Here is an 18170-nt window from a genome sequence, read left to right as displayed (position 1 = left end):
AAAAAGCACTTTTCTGGCATGCAGGCTATAGGCTGAAACTATGCAAATGGACTACAAAATCATTTAAATACTATTTCTTCAGTCGGAAAAAATGTAGCCAACCCTTTAAATCCCTATTCAAAAGAGAAACAAACTTTGAACTGCTCTGTCAAAGCCATTTTCCAACAGATCTTCACCAGATTTGCAGGGGTGGTATCTCTTGTCACCTAGTAAATGTGTGCTGATTGCCAGTCAGATGAGAGAAATGATTTTGATTTTATAAACAATAGGATGTTCTGGGCTTATAATAGTGGAACTTTGAAAACATTCTCCAGCTTAACTATACTGGTGCTATTGCGCCAGTATAATCTACTTGGAAGTCAGTCTCTTTAATTCAAATTAAACATGGTTTGAAATGTGCTGTGGAATGAAAGCTATTGTGAAGGGGAAGAGGAAATAATAGTGATTGGGTTATTTGTACTCCTGGCTTTCTTTCCTGATGTTCTCTGGTCAGGATGCCCTGGATGGCACTTCACTTGCATAGGTTTTTCAGCTCCCCCTTCCAGTAGCAGTCCCACAGTTCCCTGAAATTCCCCTCAGTACTGGAGTTTCTCCATAAAGCACCACAGAAAGGTATGAAGAACTACTGCTGGAGGAAAAATCACCCTGCTCCCATGAGCATGTGGAAGTTTGTTCTTATGTTATCATTCACCTTTGTCTTGAATTTTTGCTCCAGAGAACTCTGGATGTATATCTGGGTTATCCCATTATATTTAATGCATTTCTATCCCACCATTCTTTCCTGGAGTCCAAGGCAGCTGTTACATGGAATTTCTGGGTTATGTGCTTTTAACTCTATGTTCTATTGTTTTGTAGTTGTATGAGTTCTTATTGTGATCCACTTAGAGCTCTGATTTATGATCTATAAATATTGCAGATAAAACAAATAGTCTTAAATCTAATTAGACAAAAAATCCCAGTCAGGTGTATAGTTAACAGCTGTTTGAAAAAAATGTAAACACCTGTTTTGCCTTTCTATCTAGATATTTTAGTGCTATGGCCCGTGGAGAGGTTCCTCCAGTAAGAGAGCGACCAGAAAGAGTCCCTTTATCAAACTGGGCAGAGCTTACTCCAGAGCTCTTAAAGGTCTTACACCAGAGAGTAAGAAACATCTCCTTTCCATTTTGGGGCAAGTACATAAGAGGCTTGAGTGTTTGTAATGCATATATACTCTACTATTTAGTGCCACAAGTAATACTAAAATAGCTACAATTTTGGATGTGGTCCATGTAATTGCCTTTAGTGTTGCATCTGCTGCTTTACACTGGATAAGATGCATACAGAGAGAATACAATTATGCAAGTTGGTGACTGGGGAAAAGTTATAAGGCTGCTGCCAAAGTATTAAATATTAAGTTATCTAAAAGATTCCCATGGTTCTTCAATATTCCTTTCAATGCATTTCTTGTTCAGATTAGTTGTACAACCTTCCTGATGCTGCTATGCAATTCAGTGTCCAAGCTCAAATTTTAAAGCATGAACGTAACAACTTACCAAGTGACAACCTGGCACACAATGTGCATGCAACCATGTGTGGAACTAGTCATTATATCAGTCATCCACAACAGGGGAATTTTATCATGTTCCCATTACAAGTCAGAAATGTGGGGAACATGGAAAAGTTCTTCTCACCATGTGAAAAGATACAGCAGGAGAGAGGGGCTGGTGAAGGTCAGAGTGTGCATCCAACAAGACAATTTCCCCTGTGGTCTTCTAAACTAAGAGGACAAATGCTACCTCACAGTTTATAGGATCTAGGGAGGAGTTGAGCTGGGGAAATGCATCTCCTCAAGCACAGCCCTCTCTAGGCCCCATCTGAAAGGAATTGAGTGACAGTTATTTTCCCTTCAGCCTCACTCTCACCCAAGTGAAAGCAGTGTGCTACTTTCTCCTACCAGTACTCAGAGGCAGCATGAGAACAGCATCATATGTGCATTCCTGTGTCCCTGCTGATTTTTGGGTCCAGAAGTGATCTTTTAAAAGGTTTTATGAATATTTTGGCCACCCATCCACCCCTTATTCAAGAACCTGTTTCTACATTTTCCATGTGCCCATTTTGGCACTCAGAGCATCCACACAAGACAGCCACTTTACTAATTTTTCAGCATACCCAAGACCCACCAGTCACAACACTTATGCACAGCCTGCTCAGGTCTTTTCCTGGAGACACATCATAGGTGGGAAATAGTAAGTTTTGTACAGCTACACAAAGGAGCTATACAGGAGATGTTGCAATATAAGTACAAGAGCCCTGCACTACAACCCTTCCTTTTCCAGCAATATAACAGGCTCGTTCATGCAATGAAAAACTGAGTAGGGGAAACATCCAGCCAGAATCCCAGACCTGTCTGCACTCCCAAGAACCAATTGTGTCTCAGCAAAAATTGAAGTAGGAAGATGGGAAAGTGATTGTGTGCTAGCCACAATCTGGACTGGGACAGCAGTGGCCAGTCAACATTGTTTACCCAGCACTATACTGAGCATGGAGGAAAAGCACATTGTGTGCTGTCCTACCCAGATCATGGCTAGCACATCATGAGGCTGTTCATACAAGCAACTCTATGCAGGCTTGGGCAGCCCTACCTGGGCAGCCTACCGTGTGTGACGCACCGGGATCAAGGCCAGTCCCTGCCCTGCCTTCCCAGGTAGTCCAGGACTTTTACCTGGGTAAGAGGACCCGAGTGCACCATTTTACCCAGTGCATCATTTCACAGCCGGCCTCAGATCAATCCGCCCTGCTCCACGCTGCACGGAGCAGGGCTGATCGTGTGGGAGCATGCTCTGCTCTCCCTCCAGCAAAACAAGGATCGTCTGGAGTAGAGCAGGGTAGGTGGGAAGGCAAGGTTTATGGAGCCTTTTCCCCTCCCACCAGCCCGCCCGGTAGGTCATGTGAACAACTTCAAGATGGTGGAAGGAAGTTTGAAAGGATGTAGCTAGTTGGTGTAATCTCTTGAACTTTTGTCTTAAAATATTTGCCATATTAAAGCACAGTTTACTGAATTTGGAACACTTCTCATAAGGCCATTAGAACAGATACACCTTTGCAGTTTTGTGCAACTGGATTTGGTAAAAGTGCCTGACAGTGAGTACAGAAATTCCAGCAGCATTCAAAAGTATGCCATGCATCTAAGTAGCAAACTCTTCAAAAGTCAGGTCTCCAGCTTAATTCTTAGAGTATATTTTTCCCCTGTCAAAAGAGATGGTCTGGGAAGGGTTTTTGTTTGTTTATACATTTTATATCCCGCTCTTCCTCCAAGGAGCCCAGAGCGGTGTACTATGTATTTGAATTTCTCTTTCACAACAACCCTATGAAGTAGGTTAGGCTGAGAGAAAAGTGACTGGCCCAGAGTCACCCAGCAAGTCTCATGGCTGAATGGGGAATTGAACTCGGGTCTCCCCGGTCCTAGTCCAGCACTCTAACCACTACACCATGCTGGCTCCTTCCTGTTACACAGCAGGAATATGAAGTGGCGTGGAAGGGTTCTCCATTTTTTTTGGCCCTTCCAGAACCAAAATAGAGAATGTCTACCACAAGGTGTAGCCATGTGGAAGGAAGACACAAGAAGTGCTGGGTTGGTAAGTTCCTGGCTCAGCTAAAGCAAGCACATTTGCCCTTAGCAATTTTCAGCCTAGTTAAGGTCAAGTCAGTACAGGAGGCAGGAACAGCAGCATGTGTGGGCTTCTGGGAAAAGATAGTAGTAGCTCCAGTTTGGTCAGGTTTCAAAAGGCCTATGGCAAGCTTGTGCTGCTTGACACCTTATCAATAAAACTCAGTTGCAATATCAGGCATGTTTAAACATTTGCAAATCATGATGAAACCGTGCACATTTGACCCAATGATCTTCTCACCCCCACACCAACCTGGGAAGGCGGTAGGCATAACTGCGGAATAGTACTTGAATAGAATCGTGATTGCAAGGCTACTTCACCAAATCCTATACAGCTTCCACTAAAATCATTAGTGTTGAATACAGTAGCATGTGTGACATATCCTTGCTTTGATACAGTAGTAACCAGTACAGAATACAACATGTGCCAAGAACATTTTAAGGACTGTACAGTTATCTCAATTAATATATATCAGTTTTGCAATCCTGGAGCTACAGCTCTTGGGTATCGTAGAGAATAAACAAAATGCTTGCTGTTTTTGAAACGCTTCAGATAACTGGACAAAGAGGCACCTTTCAAGTAAGTAATTCTTTTATATTTAGGAGAGGAGGAGTAACTTTCCCTATGAATTCCAGCATAGTGTATTTTCCAGTGACTGTTGCTGCTATCTCCATTGTGCCTTTTTAAGAACTGGGAGCCCCTTTGAAACAAGGAATCATCCCCCCCCCCCCATTTCTCTGCTATTTAAACTGGTTTGCAAACTTTTTGTTGCAAAGCAGTTTATAAATATTGTAAACTAAACTAAGACAAAGATTGTTGGAGCTAATTAAGGTGACCAGAGCTCTTAAAGGGAGGGGGGCAGGAAAGAACAACAAAATCTAGTCATTTCTTCACTTATATTATTTATTTCCAGGTTGGTGGAAGACTGATAGTCCATGTAGATGAATTAGCTCAGATGTGGAAGGTGCTGAATCTTCCAACAGATTTGTTTGAGAGTGTTATGAATGTTGGGCGTTTCACAGAAGAAATTGAATGGCTCAAGTTTTTAGCTCTGGCCTGTAGCTCTCTTGGAGTTGTAAGTTTACTTTCTTATGTGTTTCCGTTATCTTTAGATTTCTTAAATAGCTGATTTTAAATTTAGCATTTGAATTTAATGTGGTGTCTGAAATATGAAGTGGACAACTTGTAATTTCACAGTCCAGGACCAAGTACTAATGTAGGCCTGCACAATGTGTCACCCACACAGCCAAAGGCTGCCTGAGTGCAATGCTTGGGCCTGCCAGGTGCTTGATAGTCTCCTCCCTTTCTGGCAGTCCCAAGTAAGAAACAAAAACAGAAGATTTATTGAGCTTTTATATGAAGGCAAGGAATTCCATCTGCTTTCCGAGGGAGAATGTCTTCATTTCCCTCTTGCACTTATTCTGGCCTCATTCAGAGTAGAAATGGGAAAGAGGTTTCCACACTCACTTGCAACACTTGAAAAATGAAGGGCTCTAGCCCAACAATGCTCCAGGGCTATCCACAGTGACCAAATTGTCCCCTTCCCTCTAGCTAACTATCTGCCCTTTACACCCTAAGAAGCCACACAGGTGATTCACGACTCTGCTTAGCGGGGTAGCTGGACTCTTACTTCTTTTTGGTTTGAACTAGCTAAGAAAGTTGTCCTGCCTTGTTCTCTAGTTTTTTCTTCCCTGGAAGCCACACAAGCTCCCAAGTGAGTTTACCCTGACCCCCATGGATTCCATACCATGGTGGACCACTATACTGGACTGTTGGGAATAGCTGTGTCTAATATGGTGATTCTCAAATATTGTAGAACTGCTCTAATGCCTAGATTCATAGTAAATATTAATGTTTACTTTTCTAATTATGTCCCTTTTTCTATTATCCAATGCCACCAACTCCAGACAAAAATGTATGATTATTTTAGATTTCCATCTTCCATTAATTCCACAGAAAGGATTGTTTTACACACACACACACACACACACACACACACACACACACACACACACACAGCTCAATGAAACAAACAATATTAGGAGAAATGCAATATTTAATTTTATTTAAATGCAATATTTAATTCCCAAAGTAAACATTGTGGAAAATGGCAAGTTATCCCATTACTTTAATATTTATAGCCCAAAATTATTTCCCAATAACTATTCCATTATTTTAATATTTATAGCTCAATATTTAACATTTATAGTTTATTCCAAAAGAAGTTCCCTTGATTTGCTTCCACAGACATATGCATGAGATTGCAACCTTTGTAATATACTGCTTTATTAGCAGAAGTTGCTTTTCAGTAGATCAGTTAATGTAGTGCTATCAGTGGCTACTCATATTAAGGAGGATTTAGTGTCATTTACAGTGAACACAGCAGATGGTTCCTTCCACTCACTTTAACAAACCTAGGGTTGCCAGGTACTTATTTTCTTAAGGAATGCACTTCCTTTGAAAGGATTCTCTTATTCCTAAGTATCCCCAGAACCAGGTGTCATATATCATTTAGATGTACTCTGAGGTCAGAGGAGAAAACATTCTGGTTTGACGATGAATCTTTGAGGAAGTTGGTCTCACTTTGAGTATCCTATGTTGTTGCCTGGGCTCTTTTCTGCTAAGATCACCAGCTTACTCCTGGAGCCAAGGGTTTTGAAAAGCTCACGGAAGCAGCACAACTCCTGCAGTTGAACTCTATAGCAGATGTTTTCCCCGCACACCTTCAATGTGATACATGTATCCTCATCCTGAGCTTCATCCTTATGGGTTTTTATAGATTACTTGTGAATGATCAAGCATGAGGTGAGATAGCAGGAGTTGAGACTGTGTTTCTAATGATGATGTGTGTATAGAACATTTCATCATGGAAACCAATTGGCAAGAATAAGATTGCCAAGTCCTTGTATCAAGATAACTTCAACTGATATTCAGCTTTCCTTAGTGCCTTAGAGTAGCTGCTGCACCTAATTCCTCCATGGTCATCTTTTCATCCTCTTCCTCTCAGCTGTGGGCAGCAGGACTCTAATTTGGTGTAGGTAAAAGGATAGGGGCAAACGATACAGCAGTGCTAGTCTTTCTCATAGCATTCTAAGGTATAGGCACCATCTCGGGGAAGGAACTTGAAATTGTTATCTTATTATTTCTATGTAAACTGCTTTGAAAACATTTGTTGAAAATGGTACATAAATATCTGTTGTTTTTGTAATAGCAGTTTCAGGGTTTAGTAAGCTCTACCTCACAGAATTGTTAATAAGAGCAAAGAAAAATAAGAACAAATGCTGCAAAATTAAAAAGTACTGTACAAAATACATGATTCTTTGGGAGGACTGGCATTTGGCTTGTCTAGCACTGGAGTAAGCTCTTAGCTACTGTTAGTCATCCATTAATTACTAGGATTTCCAGATAAGTAAAGAAATGTTGACTGAACCAAATGTACCTGACTTAACCATGTAACTAATTCCTACATGTTATTAGCATAATTATGCATGAACTAAGTAATATTTTATGTAGTTTTACTTGCAACAAAGAGAGGGTCAGCTCAGACCAGCATAATGTCCAGCTTTTTATACATTCTGCCATATTTACACAGCTTGAAAGAGGCTTCACTGGAACTTTTGTCTTGAGCATATCCTGAGGTCAGCTGTGACCTATAGAATTATTTGGTCTTATAAAGGCCATGACTGAGTTGTTTGAGATTTCTATCCATATGATCACTATGTGTATTATTAACACAGGTTCTCAAAGCAAGTTACTGTAATTGATCATACTTTTTGTCTTTCTCCCCTGTCCCTCAGCCTGTTTTTACTAAGGGCACCTCCTATTAACCTGGCATGTTTGTGCTTTTGAATTCATCTGTTTCTGCAGTTTATTCCTCACCTGAAGTCACAATCTTCTATTTGTAACATTACAGTTAGGTGCTGTGGAGATAATTCTGATTTCACAGAAAATTTTGACTTCAGGTGAGCATAAAAAGAGCAGGTGAAACGAATAGAAAGTGATTTGTGGCTTTTTTCCTTCATGTAAATATGTTCAATAGTGTGTAACTGGCAAAATCTGCTTTCCACCTCATTGCTTCCTATGCATTTACTAGTTCAACTCAATTTGCCCCCCCCACCCCCCAACTCCTCTTCCCACAGTAAGTTTGAACCAAAAGAAAATCTCCCAGTCAAAATAGATTTACACTGTAACTGATGTATTCTTAGCACAATATTTGTATTTTCTGTTTAGTCTCTTGTCAAAACCCACCTTTTCTATAAAGCAACTGGCCCAACTCATTAGTCCCTCTGTAACTAAGGCTATGTAAGTGTGCATGATAAATAATGGCACATTCTTCCTCAGTCTTTCCCTGCTTCCACTTCTTCCTTTGTGTCTCATTTTGATTGTGAGCCTTTCAAGATAGAACCTGTCGTCTTACTCTATATATGCAAAGTGCCATGCACCTGCACTATATAGATAATTAACAATAGCCCTTTAGAGTGTTTCTCTCTCTCACACACACACACACACAATGTTGCTGGCATAGCAAAAAAAATACATTACAATTTCTATTGAGCAAAGGGAAACAGGGAAGGAACTGCAATTTACTGGATAGAAGCAACTCAGATATCAACTCTTCTACAGAATGGCCTCCTCTGTCCAATTCAGCACAGAGTTCTCTAAAAAGAGATCCTGTGTGTAAGCATGAATATAATTATTGGCCACAATCCAAAACAGATCAGAGTGTGCTTAAACCCACTTAAAGAAATGGGCTTAAACACAATTAACTCTGCACTGTGGCTACCATGATGTGTGCCTCTCAGCACCTTAGCAAAGATCTCACTCCTAGCTTGACTTTTCATCATGTGCAGTGTATTGGTACATTTGTACCAATTGGTACATTGTACATTTACCCTATAGATGGAAGCTTTCCTCCAAGAATTGCATTTTTATGAGAGTTCAGCTAGATCCCTAAGTCCATCAAAGAATCATAGTTCAATAATTATTGTAAGGAAAATATGACAGTTCGCTTAAGTAGTATAAATGCATCCTCACTATTCTACTTATGGCTTTTAGTTCTTTGGTAGAATTTCAAGAAAGAAAAAGAAAGAAAGAAAGAAAATAAAACCAAAACTTGTTACTCTATTCCTAATTCAAACTTTCTCTTTTTAAAAAACAGACTATTGCAAAAACTCTGAAGATAATATGTGAGGTTTTATCCAACGAGGGTGACACTGGACCGTGTGCACGTATCCCCTTCAGTACTTTCCAGTTTCTCTACACTTACATTGCTGAAGTAGATGGGGAGATTTCAGCATCTCATGTCAGCCGAATGCTGAATTACATTGAACAGGAGATGTAAGTAACCTTAATAGAGCTAATTGGTATAATTAAAGCAGTGTAATTAAAGGAGTGTATTTATACAATAGATGCTAACCCTTTGGAAGGTTAGTGTGCTAACTTTGTGATTTTACTTTGTGACTTAATGGAATGGACAGATATAGCAAAGTCCCTTGAACATGAATGAGACTGTACATATAAGAGCCAGAAATTAAACAGAATAATCAAGACTGGGAAAATTCTAGTGTTGATCTACCATGCATCTCAACATTTGATGCTATCTCCTAAAATCTTAATTCTAATGCTCAATATAATGTATTTTTCTATGCTGCTTGTGGTTTGCGGTTGTTGGGGTGTGTGTGTGTCTTCCTACTGCATATTAATCCCATGGGTACAATCCGTCAAAATTAAGCACATATTAATGTACCATTTATTTGAAGAGGAAAGAAATAAGCCCATATTGATTCAGCTCAAGTACACATACACCATTTCAACATACCTCAGTTTTTAATCATTGAACAGAAAATGTCCTCTGTTTTCATGGGGGTTTCAGAACGTTTTCCTCTGCTTCATGTCACAGCATGGAGTTACGGCTACTGACTGACATCCTCCTGACTAAAGAACCACATGTGTAAGAAGGTTCTGTTGGGACATGACAGGGCCCCATATGCAACTCTCCAAGTCCTCCTCCACATGCACAGTTGTGCCAGCAGGCGAAACCTCCCAGCTCTGCCCATGCTCCAAAAGCACTCTGCAAGAGAGGAAACATCACTGACTCTCAGCATCATGTTTCTTCCCTTCCAGAGTGCTTCTAGATTGTGGGCAAAGCTGTAAAGTAACACATGTGGAGGACGATGACTGAGGGAGCCACGCACAGGTCCCTCGTGCATTCCCACAGAGCCTGCTTGTACACATGCTGCATTACATACATGTCAGCCACTGCACTGAACACTGATGGCAAGATATGTTCAATAATAATATTAATAATAATAATAATTATTATTATTGATTCAATTGCTATACTGCCCTTCCAAAAATGGCTCAGGGCGGTTTACACAGAGAAATTATAAATAAATAAGATGGATCCCTGTCCTCAAAGGGCTCACATTCTAAAAAAAAACACAAGATAGACACCAGCAACAGTCACTGGAGGTGCTGTGCTGGGGGTTAATAGGGCCAGTTACTCTCCCCCTGCTAAATAAAGAGAATCACCACAGTAAAAGGTGCCTCTTTGCCCAGTTAGCAGGGGATTATGCATTTGCCTCTTTGCCCAGTTAGCAGGGGAAATGCAATTATGCATTTGTTTTTCAAATTGCTACTGTTTTATATTTTGTTCTGTGAAATATTATGTTCATATGAAATATGTCGTGTGAAGCTACAACTTCGTAGAATTCTTTGACTTATAGTCTATGATATAGTACATAAGCTTACCAGAGTGAATAAGAAACAATCTTCAAATATTACTACATGGCCCAGTTTCTCTTAAAATCTATATGTCTGTTCCTTGATTTTCTAAGAGGCTGGCATCATGAGTGACATCTGTATGGGCAGAAGATTTTGCTATAGTTAGGTGTAAGGGACAAACGTTTAGAATGGTTGTTTTATTTAGAACAAATTGAGCAAACCTGTATTTTTATGTTCTCTACACAGCATTGGGCCAGATGGCTTGATCAAGGTCACTGACTTTACTCAAAACCCTCGAGTCAGGTTGGAGTAAGATCTCGATACATCATGCACTTAGTAGGAAGACATCGAAACAGAGGACCGAATAGGAGTTACAAATAGGCCAGCCTCTCAGTCTCTTTTTTCGCTTTATGTCCATTAATAAACTGTTTGGCAAAGCAACCAATAAGAAAGATGGAAACATAGATTGAGAAGGTGCTACTGGAATAGAGCACAGTCTGCTGTTAACTATATCTGGTGCTATGATAAACACACGTCCACCCAAATAAATATCATAGACTACCAAGTAGTATATAAACCTATTATATTAAATATATTTAAGGTCCATCCTTCTCCCCTTTTTGCATTTCAAATTTTTGGGCGCTATCATGCGAAATTGGTGGGGAACTTCAAACATTCATCTGCTGGCCATGAACCAGAACCATTATTCTCCTCCCTATTAGGAACAATCCACACATGTCCTGGGGCTGTCTTGGGGCATTGAAAAAACAGTACAGTGCTGTGAGTAACAGCATATAATGTGAGAAGGGTACACCACCTTTTTCATGGGCTGTAGGCATAACACCGAAAGCTGTGGTGGTGATCGGAGTTGAGAGTGCCTATTTAGGAAGCAGTGCCTTAAGGTTGGAGGAGGCGTGTGAGTTGTGGTGGGCGGTGGGGGGAGGGTTGCAAAGCAGAGGCTCCTTCTCTCCATCCCACACGCAAAGGAGCAAAAGGTGGCAGGTTTCTCAGCACTAGGAAGAAAAAGCTTGGGGTTAGTAGCCATTTGCAGCTCAGCAGGGAGGAACTTGCCACACAATTGACAGCTATTTGTCCAGGCTTCTGGGCCTTGACTGTTCTGTGTCCTTCCATACAAATGCACATGCTGGATCCAGGTAGTAAGAAGAAAAGTAACCATCTGTCTGTTCTAACTGGCCCTTGCATCTCTCTGCTGACATGCACAATGGCCCCTCTGAAGAGGAAAAGGCGGGGCTTACAAAGTGCCCTTTCTCGTATCTTGTTCTGAAAGTTGATAGGAATGTAGGAAGCAGCCTTATACCAAGTCAGATCACTGGACCATCTAGCTCAGTGTTGTCTACACTAACAGCTCTCCAAAGTTTCAGGCTGCAGGAGTCTCTCTCAAACCTACCTGGAAATACCAGGGATTGAACCTGGGACCTTTTGCATGCATTGCAAAACAAATACTTTACCACTGAGCTACAGCCTTATCCCTCAGCACATGCCAAGAGTGAGGTGGAGCAAGAACTTGGAAACTGCTGTATTACACTTTCCTGGCATTTGAGTACCGATTTCTCACCTATCTGGCAGTGGCCAACCTGAGGCACATAGATATAGATATAACAGAAACCTGGAACTGTGAGAACTAGTGGGACAGTGTTCTTCTGTAGAGTTACAAACTCTACAGAAAGGACAGGGAGGGGCAGACGGGGGGGGGGTAGAGGAGCACTGTATGATAAAGAAGGGATAGAATCCAACAAGCTAGAAAACCTAGAAGGACCAGAATCCTCCACAGAAACATGGGTGATGTAAATGGACCAAAAAGAAACGTGTTACTAAGGATGTTATCATCCTCCAGATCAAAATGCTGAGAGTGACCTGGAGTTGGGAGAAGCAAATCAGAGAGGCATCAAAGAGAGACAGAGCTGTAATAATGGGTGACTTCAATTACCCTCGCACTGACTGGGCAAAGTCACATGTGGGTACTGACAGAGAGGCCAAATTTCTAGACATGCCAAATGACTGTGCCTTAGAACAGATTGTTGCAGAACCAACTACCGCAGAGAGAAGGTGACCTTAGACTTAATCCTGAGTGGTGCCCAGGATCTGGTGTGAGATGTCAGAGTTACAGAACCATTGAGAAACAGTGACCATAATGTGATCCAATTCAGATTATATGCGAGAGAAGCATTGCCAAGCAAGTCCAACACAGATGTGTTGAACTTCAGAAGAGGAAATTTCTCAAAAATGAGGGGATTGGTATAAAGGAAGTTGAAAGGGAAAGTCAGGAGGGTCAAATCACTCCAGAAAGCATGGAACTTATTTAAAACCACAATACTAGAAGCTCAGTTGAAATGTATACAAAGAAGGGGGGAAGGTACCACCAAGTTCAGAAGGATGCCAGCATGGCTAACAAGTAGGGAAGCTATAAAAGGAAAGAAGACTTCCTTCAGAAAATGGAACTCCTGTCTAAATGAAGAGAACAGAAAGGAACATAAACTCTGGCAAAAGAAATGTAAGGAAACAAGAAGAATAACAAAAATTTCTTTAACTATAACAGAAGCCGAAAACCTGCCAGGGAGGTGGTTGGACCCGATGATGAGGGTGTGAAAGGGATTATTAAGAAGGTTAAGACTGTGGGGAAGCTTGAATGTGTTATTAGAATCTATCTTTATGGTGGAGGATATTGACCATATGTAATCATCTGGAACTGAGCTTCTCAGGCTTGGAGGCTGAAGAACTGGGCCAGTTTGAGGTGACGAGAGAGGATGTTCTAAACTGTCTAGAAAAACTAAAAATTAACAGATCGCCGGGGCCAGATGGCATCCACTCAAGAGTTCTGAAGCAACTCAAATGTGAAATTGCTGATATCCTAGCAAAATCTATGTAACTTGTCCCTACAATTGGGCTCTATACTAGAGGATTGGAAAGTGGCTAACATAACTCCAGTTTCCAAAATGGGATTAATAGGAGATCCAGAAAACTACAGGCCAGTTAGCTTAATTTCTGCGCTGGGTAAATTGATGGAAAGCATACAAGGACAACATTGTAACACACATAAAAGAACCAGCATGGCGTCAGCAAGGGCAAGTCTTGCCTCACCAACCTTTTGGAGTTCTTTGAAAGTGTCAGCAAACATGTGGATAAAGATAGTCCAGTTGACATAGTATACTTGGACTTCCAAAAAGCTTTTTACAAAGTTCCTTACCAAAGGCTCTTGAGTAAACATAGCAGTCATGGGATAAGGGGACAGGTTTATGTGTGGATTCGTAACTGGTTGAAGGACAGGAAACAGAGGGTAGGAATAAATTGACAGTTTTCACAATGGAGGCAAGTAAGAAGTGGGATCCATAAGAACAGCCCTGCTGGATCAGGCCCAAGGCCCATCTAGTCCAGCACCCTGTTTCATACAGTGGCCCACCAGATGCCACTGGAAGTCTACAGGCAGGCGTTGAGGGCATACCCTCCCTCCTGCTGTTACTCCCCTACAACTGATAGGCATCCTGTGGCCTACCAGAGACATCCTGCCTTTGAGGCTGGAGGTGACCTATAGCCCTCCGACCAGTAGTCGTTGATAGACCTCTCCTCCATGAAGTTATCCAAGCCCCTCTTAAAGCCATCCAGGTTACTGGCTGTCACCACATCTTGTGGAAGAGAATTCCACAAGTGGATTATGCAGTGTGTGAAAAAATATTTCCATTAGCTGGTCCTAAATTTCCTGGCAATCAATTTCATGGGCTGACCCCTAGTTCTAGTGTTATGTGAGAGGGAGAAGAATTTATCTCTATTAACTTTATCCACTATATGCATGATTTTATAGACCTCTATCATCTCTCCCTCGCAGTCATCTTTTTTCTAAACTAAATAGCCCCAGGTGTTGTAGCCTTGTCTCATAAGAAAGGTGCTCTAGGCCCCTGATCATCTTGTTTGCCCTTTTCTGCACCTTTTCCAGTTCTACAATGTCCTTTTTTAGATGTGGTGACCAGAACTGTACACAGTACTCCCGGTGTGACTGCACAATAGTTTTGTATAAGGGCATTATAATATTAGCCGTTTTATTTTCAGTACCCTTCCTAATGATCCCTAGCATGGAATTGGCCTTTTTCACAGCTGCCACACATTGAGTGGACACTTTCAACGAGCTGTCCACCATGACCCCAAGATCCCTCTCTTGATTCCATCAATGCATACTTGAAGTTGGGGTTTTTTGTCCCAATGTGCATCACTTTATACTTGCCAACATTGAAGCATATTTGCCATTTTGTTGCCTACTCCCGTAGTTTGGAGAGATCCTTTTGGAGCTGCTCACAATCCATTTTGGATTTCACAACCCAGAAGAGTTTGGTATCATCTGCAGATTTGGTCAGCTTGCTGCGTACCCCTACTTCTAGATCATTTATGAATAAATTAAAAAGCACTGGTCCCAGAACAGATCCCTGGGGGACCCCACTTCTTACTTCCCTCCATTGTGAAAACTCTCCATTTATCCCTACCCTCTGTTTCCTGTCCTCCAACCAGTTACCAATCCACACATGTACTTGTCCCCTTATCCCATGGCTGCTAAGTTTTCTCAGGAGTCTTTGATGAGGAACTTTGTTGAAAGATTTTGGAAGTCCAGGTATACTATGTCAACTGGATCACCCTTATCCACACACTTGCTGACACTCTCAAAGAACTCCAAAAGGTTTGTGAGGCAAAATTTACCTTTGCAGAAGCCATGCTGGTTCTCTCCCAGCAGGGCCTGTTCTTCTATGTGCTTTGCAATGTTATCCTTGAGGATGCTTTCCATCAATTTTCCTAGAACAGATGTTAAGCTAACCAGCCTGTAATTTCCTGGATCACCCCTGGAGCCCTTTTTGAAAACCAGTGTTACATTGGCTACTTTCCAGTCCTCCGGTACAGAGCATGATTGCAGGGATAAGTTATATATTTTAGCAAGGCAATTTCACATTTGAGTTCTTTGAGGACTCTTGGATGGATGCCATCTGGCCCTGGCGATTTGCTAGATTTCAGTTTTTCCAGACAGTTTAGATCTCTTGTCACTGCTATCTGACTCAGGTCTTTAGCCTCCATCCCTAAAAAGCCTGTTTCAGGAACAGGTATATGCCCAGTATCCTCTGCCATGAAGACAGATGCAAAGAACTCATTTAGCTTCTCTGCAACCTCTGTATCCTCCTTAATAATCCCTTTCATTCCCTCATTATCCAAAGGTCTAACCGCTTCCCTGGCAAGTTTCCTGCATCTGATGTATTTAAATAAGTTTTTGTTATTCTCCTTGATGCTTTTATCTAAATGTTCCTCAAACTCTCTTTTTGCCTCCCTTATTGTCACCTTGCATTTCTTTTGCCAGAGTTTGTGTTCTTTTCTGTTCTCTTCAGTTGGGCAGGCCTTCCAATTTTGGAAGGAAGTCTTCTTCCCTTTTATGGCTTCCTTGGCGGTACCTGTTATCCATTCTGGCATCCTCCTGGACTTAGTGGTACCTTTCCTCCTTTTGGGTATACAGTCTAACTGGGCTTCTAGTATTGTGATTTTGAGTAAACTCCATGCATTCTGGAGCGAACTGACTCTCCCAATTCTCCCTTTCAGCTTTCTTTTCACCATACTCCTCATTTTGGAGAAGTTTCCTCTTCTGAAATTCAAAGTGTCTGTGTTAGACTTCTTTGGTGATTCTTTCCCCACATGTATGCTGAATTTGATCGCACTATGGTCACTGTTCCCTAAAGGGTCGATGAGGCAGAGATCACACACCAGGTCCTGGCTGCCACTCAGGATTAAGTCCAAGGTTGCCTTCTCTCTGGTTGGTTCCAAGACCAACTGTTCTAGAGCATAGTCATTCAGCGTATTTAGAAATTTGACCTCTTGGTTATGACTTGACTGTGAATTTACCCAGTCTATGTGTGGGTAATTGAAGTCACCCATTATTACTGTCCTGCCTCTCCTTGAAGCCTCCCTGATTTCCTCCTGCAACTCCCAGTCACTGTCAGCATTTTGATCCGGAGGGCGATAGCACGTCCCCTGTAGCACATTTCCTTTCAGGCCTTGTATTGTCACCCACAGGGTTTCTGTGGAGGACTCCGGTCCACCTAGGTTTTCTGCCTTGTTAGATAAGGTAGACCTCCAAGGCGCTCCTCCCTATCCTTTCTATAGAGTTTATACCCAGGGATAAGTGTCCCACTGGTTCTCACTGTTCCACCATGTTTCTGTTATGCCCACTATATCTGTTTCTGTGTTAGTAACCAAGCACTCCAGCTCACCCATCTTGGCTCGGAGGCTTCTGGCATTGGCATATAAGCACCTACACGTCCCCAAGGGATCTGTACTGGGATCAATGCTCTTTAACTTATTCATAAATGATATAGAAGTTGGGGTAACCAGCAAAGTGCCCAAACTTGCAGATGACACTAAACTATTTAGGGGAGTGAAATCCACAACAGATTGTGAGGAGCTCCAAAGAGTTCTCTCCAAACTGGGTGAGTGGGTAACATAAGAACATATGAACAGCCCTGCTGGATCATGCCTAAGGCCCATCTAGTCCAGTATCCTCTTTCACACAGTGGCCCATCAGATGCAACTGGAAGCCTATAGGCAGGAGTTGAGGGCATGCCACTCTCTCCTGCTGTTACTCTCCTAGAACTGGTACTCAGAGGCTGAGTACCCTGCAACTGGTACTCAGACGTAATAGCAGATATGGTTCAATGTAATCAAGTGTAAAGAGATGCATGTTGTGGCAAAAATCCCAACTTCACATATACCCTGATGGGGTCTGAGTTGTCAGTGACTGACCAGAAAAGAGATCTTGGGGTCGTGGTGGACAGCTTGTTGAAAGCAACTGTGAAAAGGCAAATTCCATGCTAGGAATAATTAGGAAGGGGGTTGAAAATAAAAATGCTAGTATTATAATGCCCTTAGACAAATCTATGTTGTGGCCACATTTGAAGTACTGCATACAGTTTGGTCACCATATCTTAAGAAGGACATTGTAGAATTTGAAAAGGTGCAAAAGAGGGCAACCAAGATGATCAGTGGTCTACTTCCTTATGAGGAAGCACCTTACTTATGAGGCAAGGCTACAGCATCTGGGGCGTTTTAGTTTGGAAAAGAGGTAACTTTATGCATAAAGTAGAGAGTGTAGACAGAGAGAATTTTTTTTCCTCTCACAACATGAGAAACATGGGTCATCCTATTAAACTGAGGGCTGGGAATTTTAGGACCTACAAAAGGAAGTACTTTTTCACACAGCACGTACTTAATCTATGGAATTCTTTGCCACAGGATGTGATGATACCTCTGAATACCAGTTGCAGGGGAGCAACAGCAAGAGAGAGGGCATGCCCTCACCTCTTGCTTGTGGGCTTCTCAGAGGCATTTGGTGGGCCACTGTGGGAAACAGAATACTAGTCTAGATAGGCCTTGGGCCTGATCCAGCAGGGCTGTTCTTATGAGGCTTTCTAGGTGTTGTTGGACTATAACTCTATAATTCTCATCCTCATGAGAGTTGTAGTCCAACAGCAGTTGGAGAGCCTCAGGTTGGCCACCACTGCCCTACTCTGTTTTCGTGAACTTCCGTTATGCTCAAGTGCCAAGTACCCTCATTATTATTAGTATTATTATTGCTATTAGTAGTAGTGGTAGTTGTAGTATTCCGCCTCCTCAGTTGGTAATGTGCCACTCAGAGCTCAGGGTGGCGTACCAAAAAGTTAAAACAGCCACAATAATACATATTCAATTAAAGCTCTGATTTACAGGATAATGATGAGAGTGGCAGCAGCTCTGAGCTCCAAAAAGTGAGAAAAGTCATGGCCC

The 18170-nt window shown here is 41.8% G+C and overlaps 1 protein-coding gene across 5 annotated transcripts in view; it reads left to right on the top strand.

The window, feature by feature from the left end:
• The window catches only part of LOC128322856 (ropporin-1), a 30815-nt gene extending 19841 nt beyond the window's left edge, over positions 1-10974 (top strand). For all 5 annotated transcript variants that reach the window (XM_053244969.1, XM_053244990.1, XM_053244951.1 and 2 more), the window contains exons 3-6: positions 1023-1140; positions 4561-4722; positions 8806-8984; positions 10617-10974. In XM_053244969.1, the coding sequence (XP_053100944.1) occupies positions 1023-1140; positions 4561-4722; positions 8806-8984; positions 10617-10683 (526 nt within the window). In that variant the 3' untranslated portion in view covers positions 10684-10974. The remainder of the gene's footprint in view (positions 1-1022; positions 1141-4560; positions 4723-8805; positions 8985-10616) is intronic.
• Positions 10975-18170: the final 7196 nt, after the last annotated feature.

The sequence above is a fragment of the Hemicordylus capensis genome, chromosome 1, assembly GCF_027244095.1.
Source record: "Hemicordylus capensis ecotype Gifberg chromosome 1, rHemCap1.1.pri, whole genome shotgun sequence".
NCBI classification, from domain to species: domain Eukaryota; kingdom Metazoa; phylum Chordata; class Lepidosauria; order Squamata; family Cordylidae; genus Hemicordylus; species Hemicordylus capensis.
Note: the sequence above shows the minus strand (reverse complement) of the source record. Positions and strands in the feature narration are given on the sequence as shown.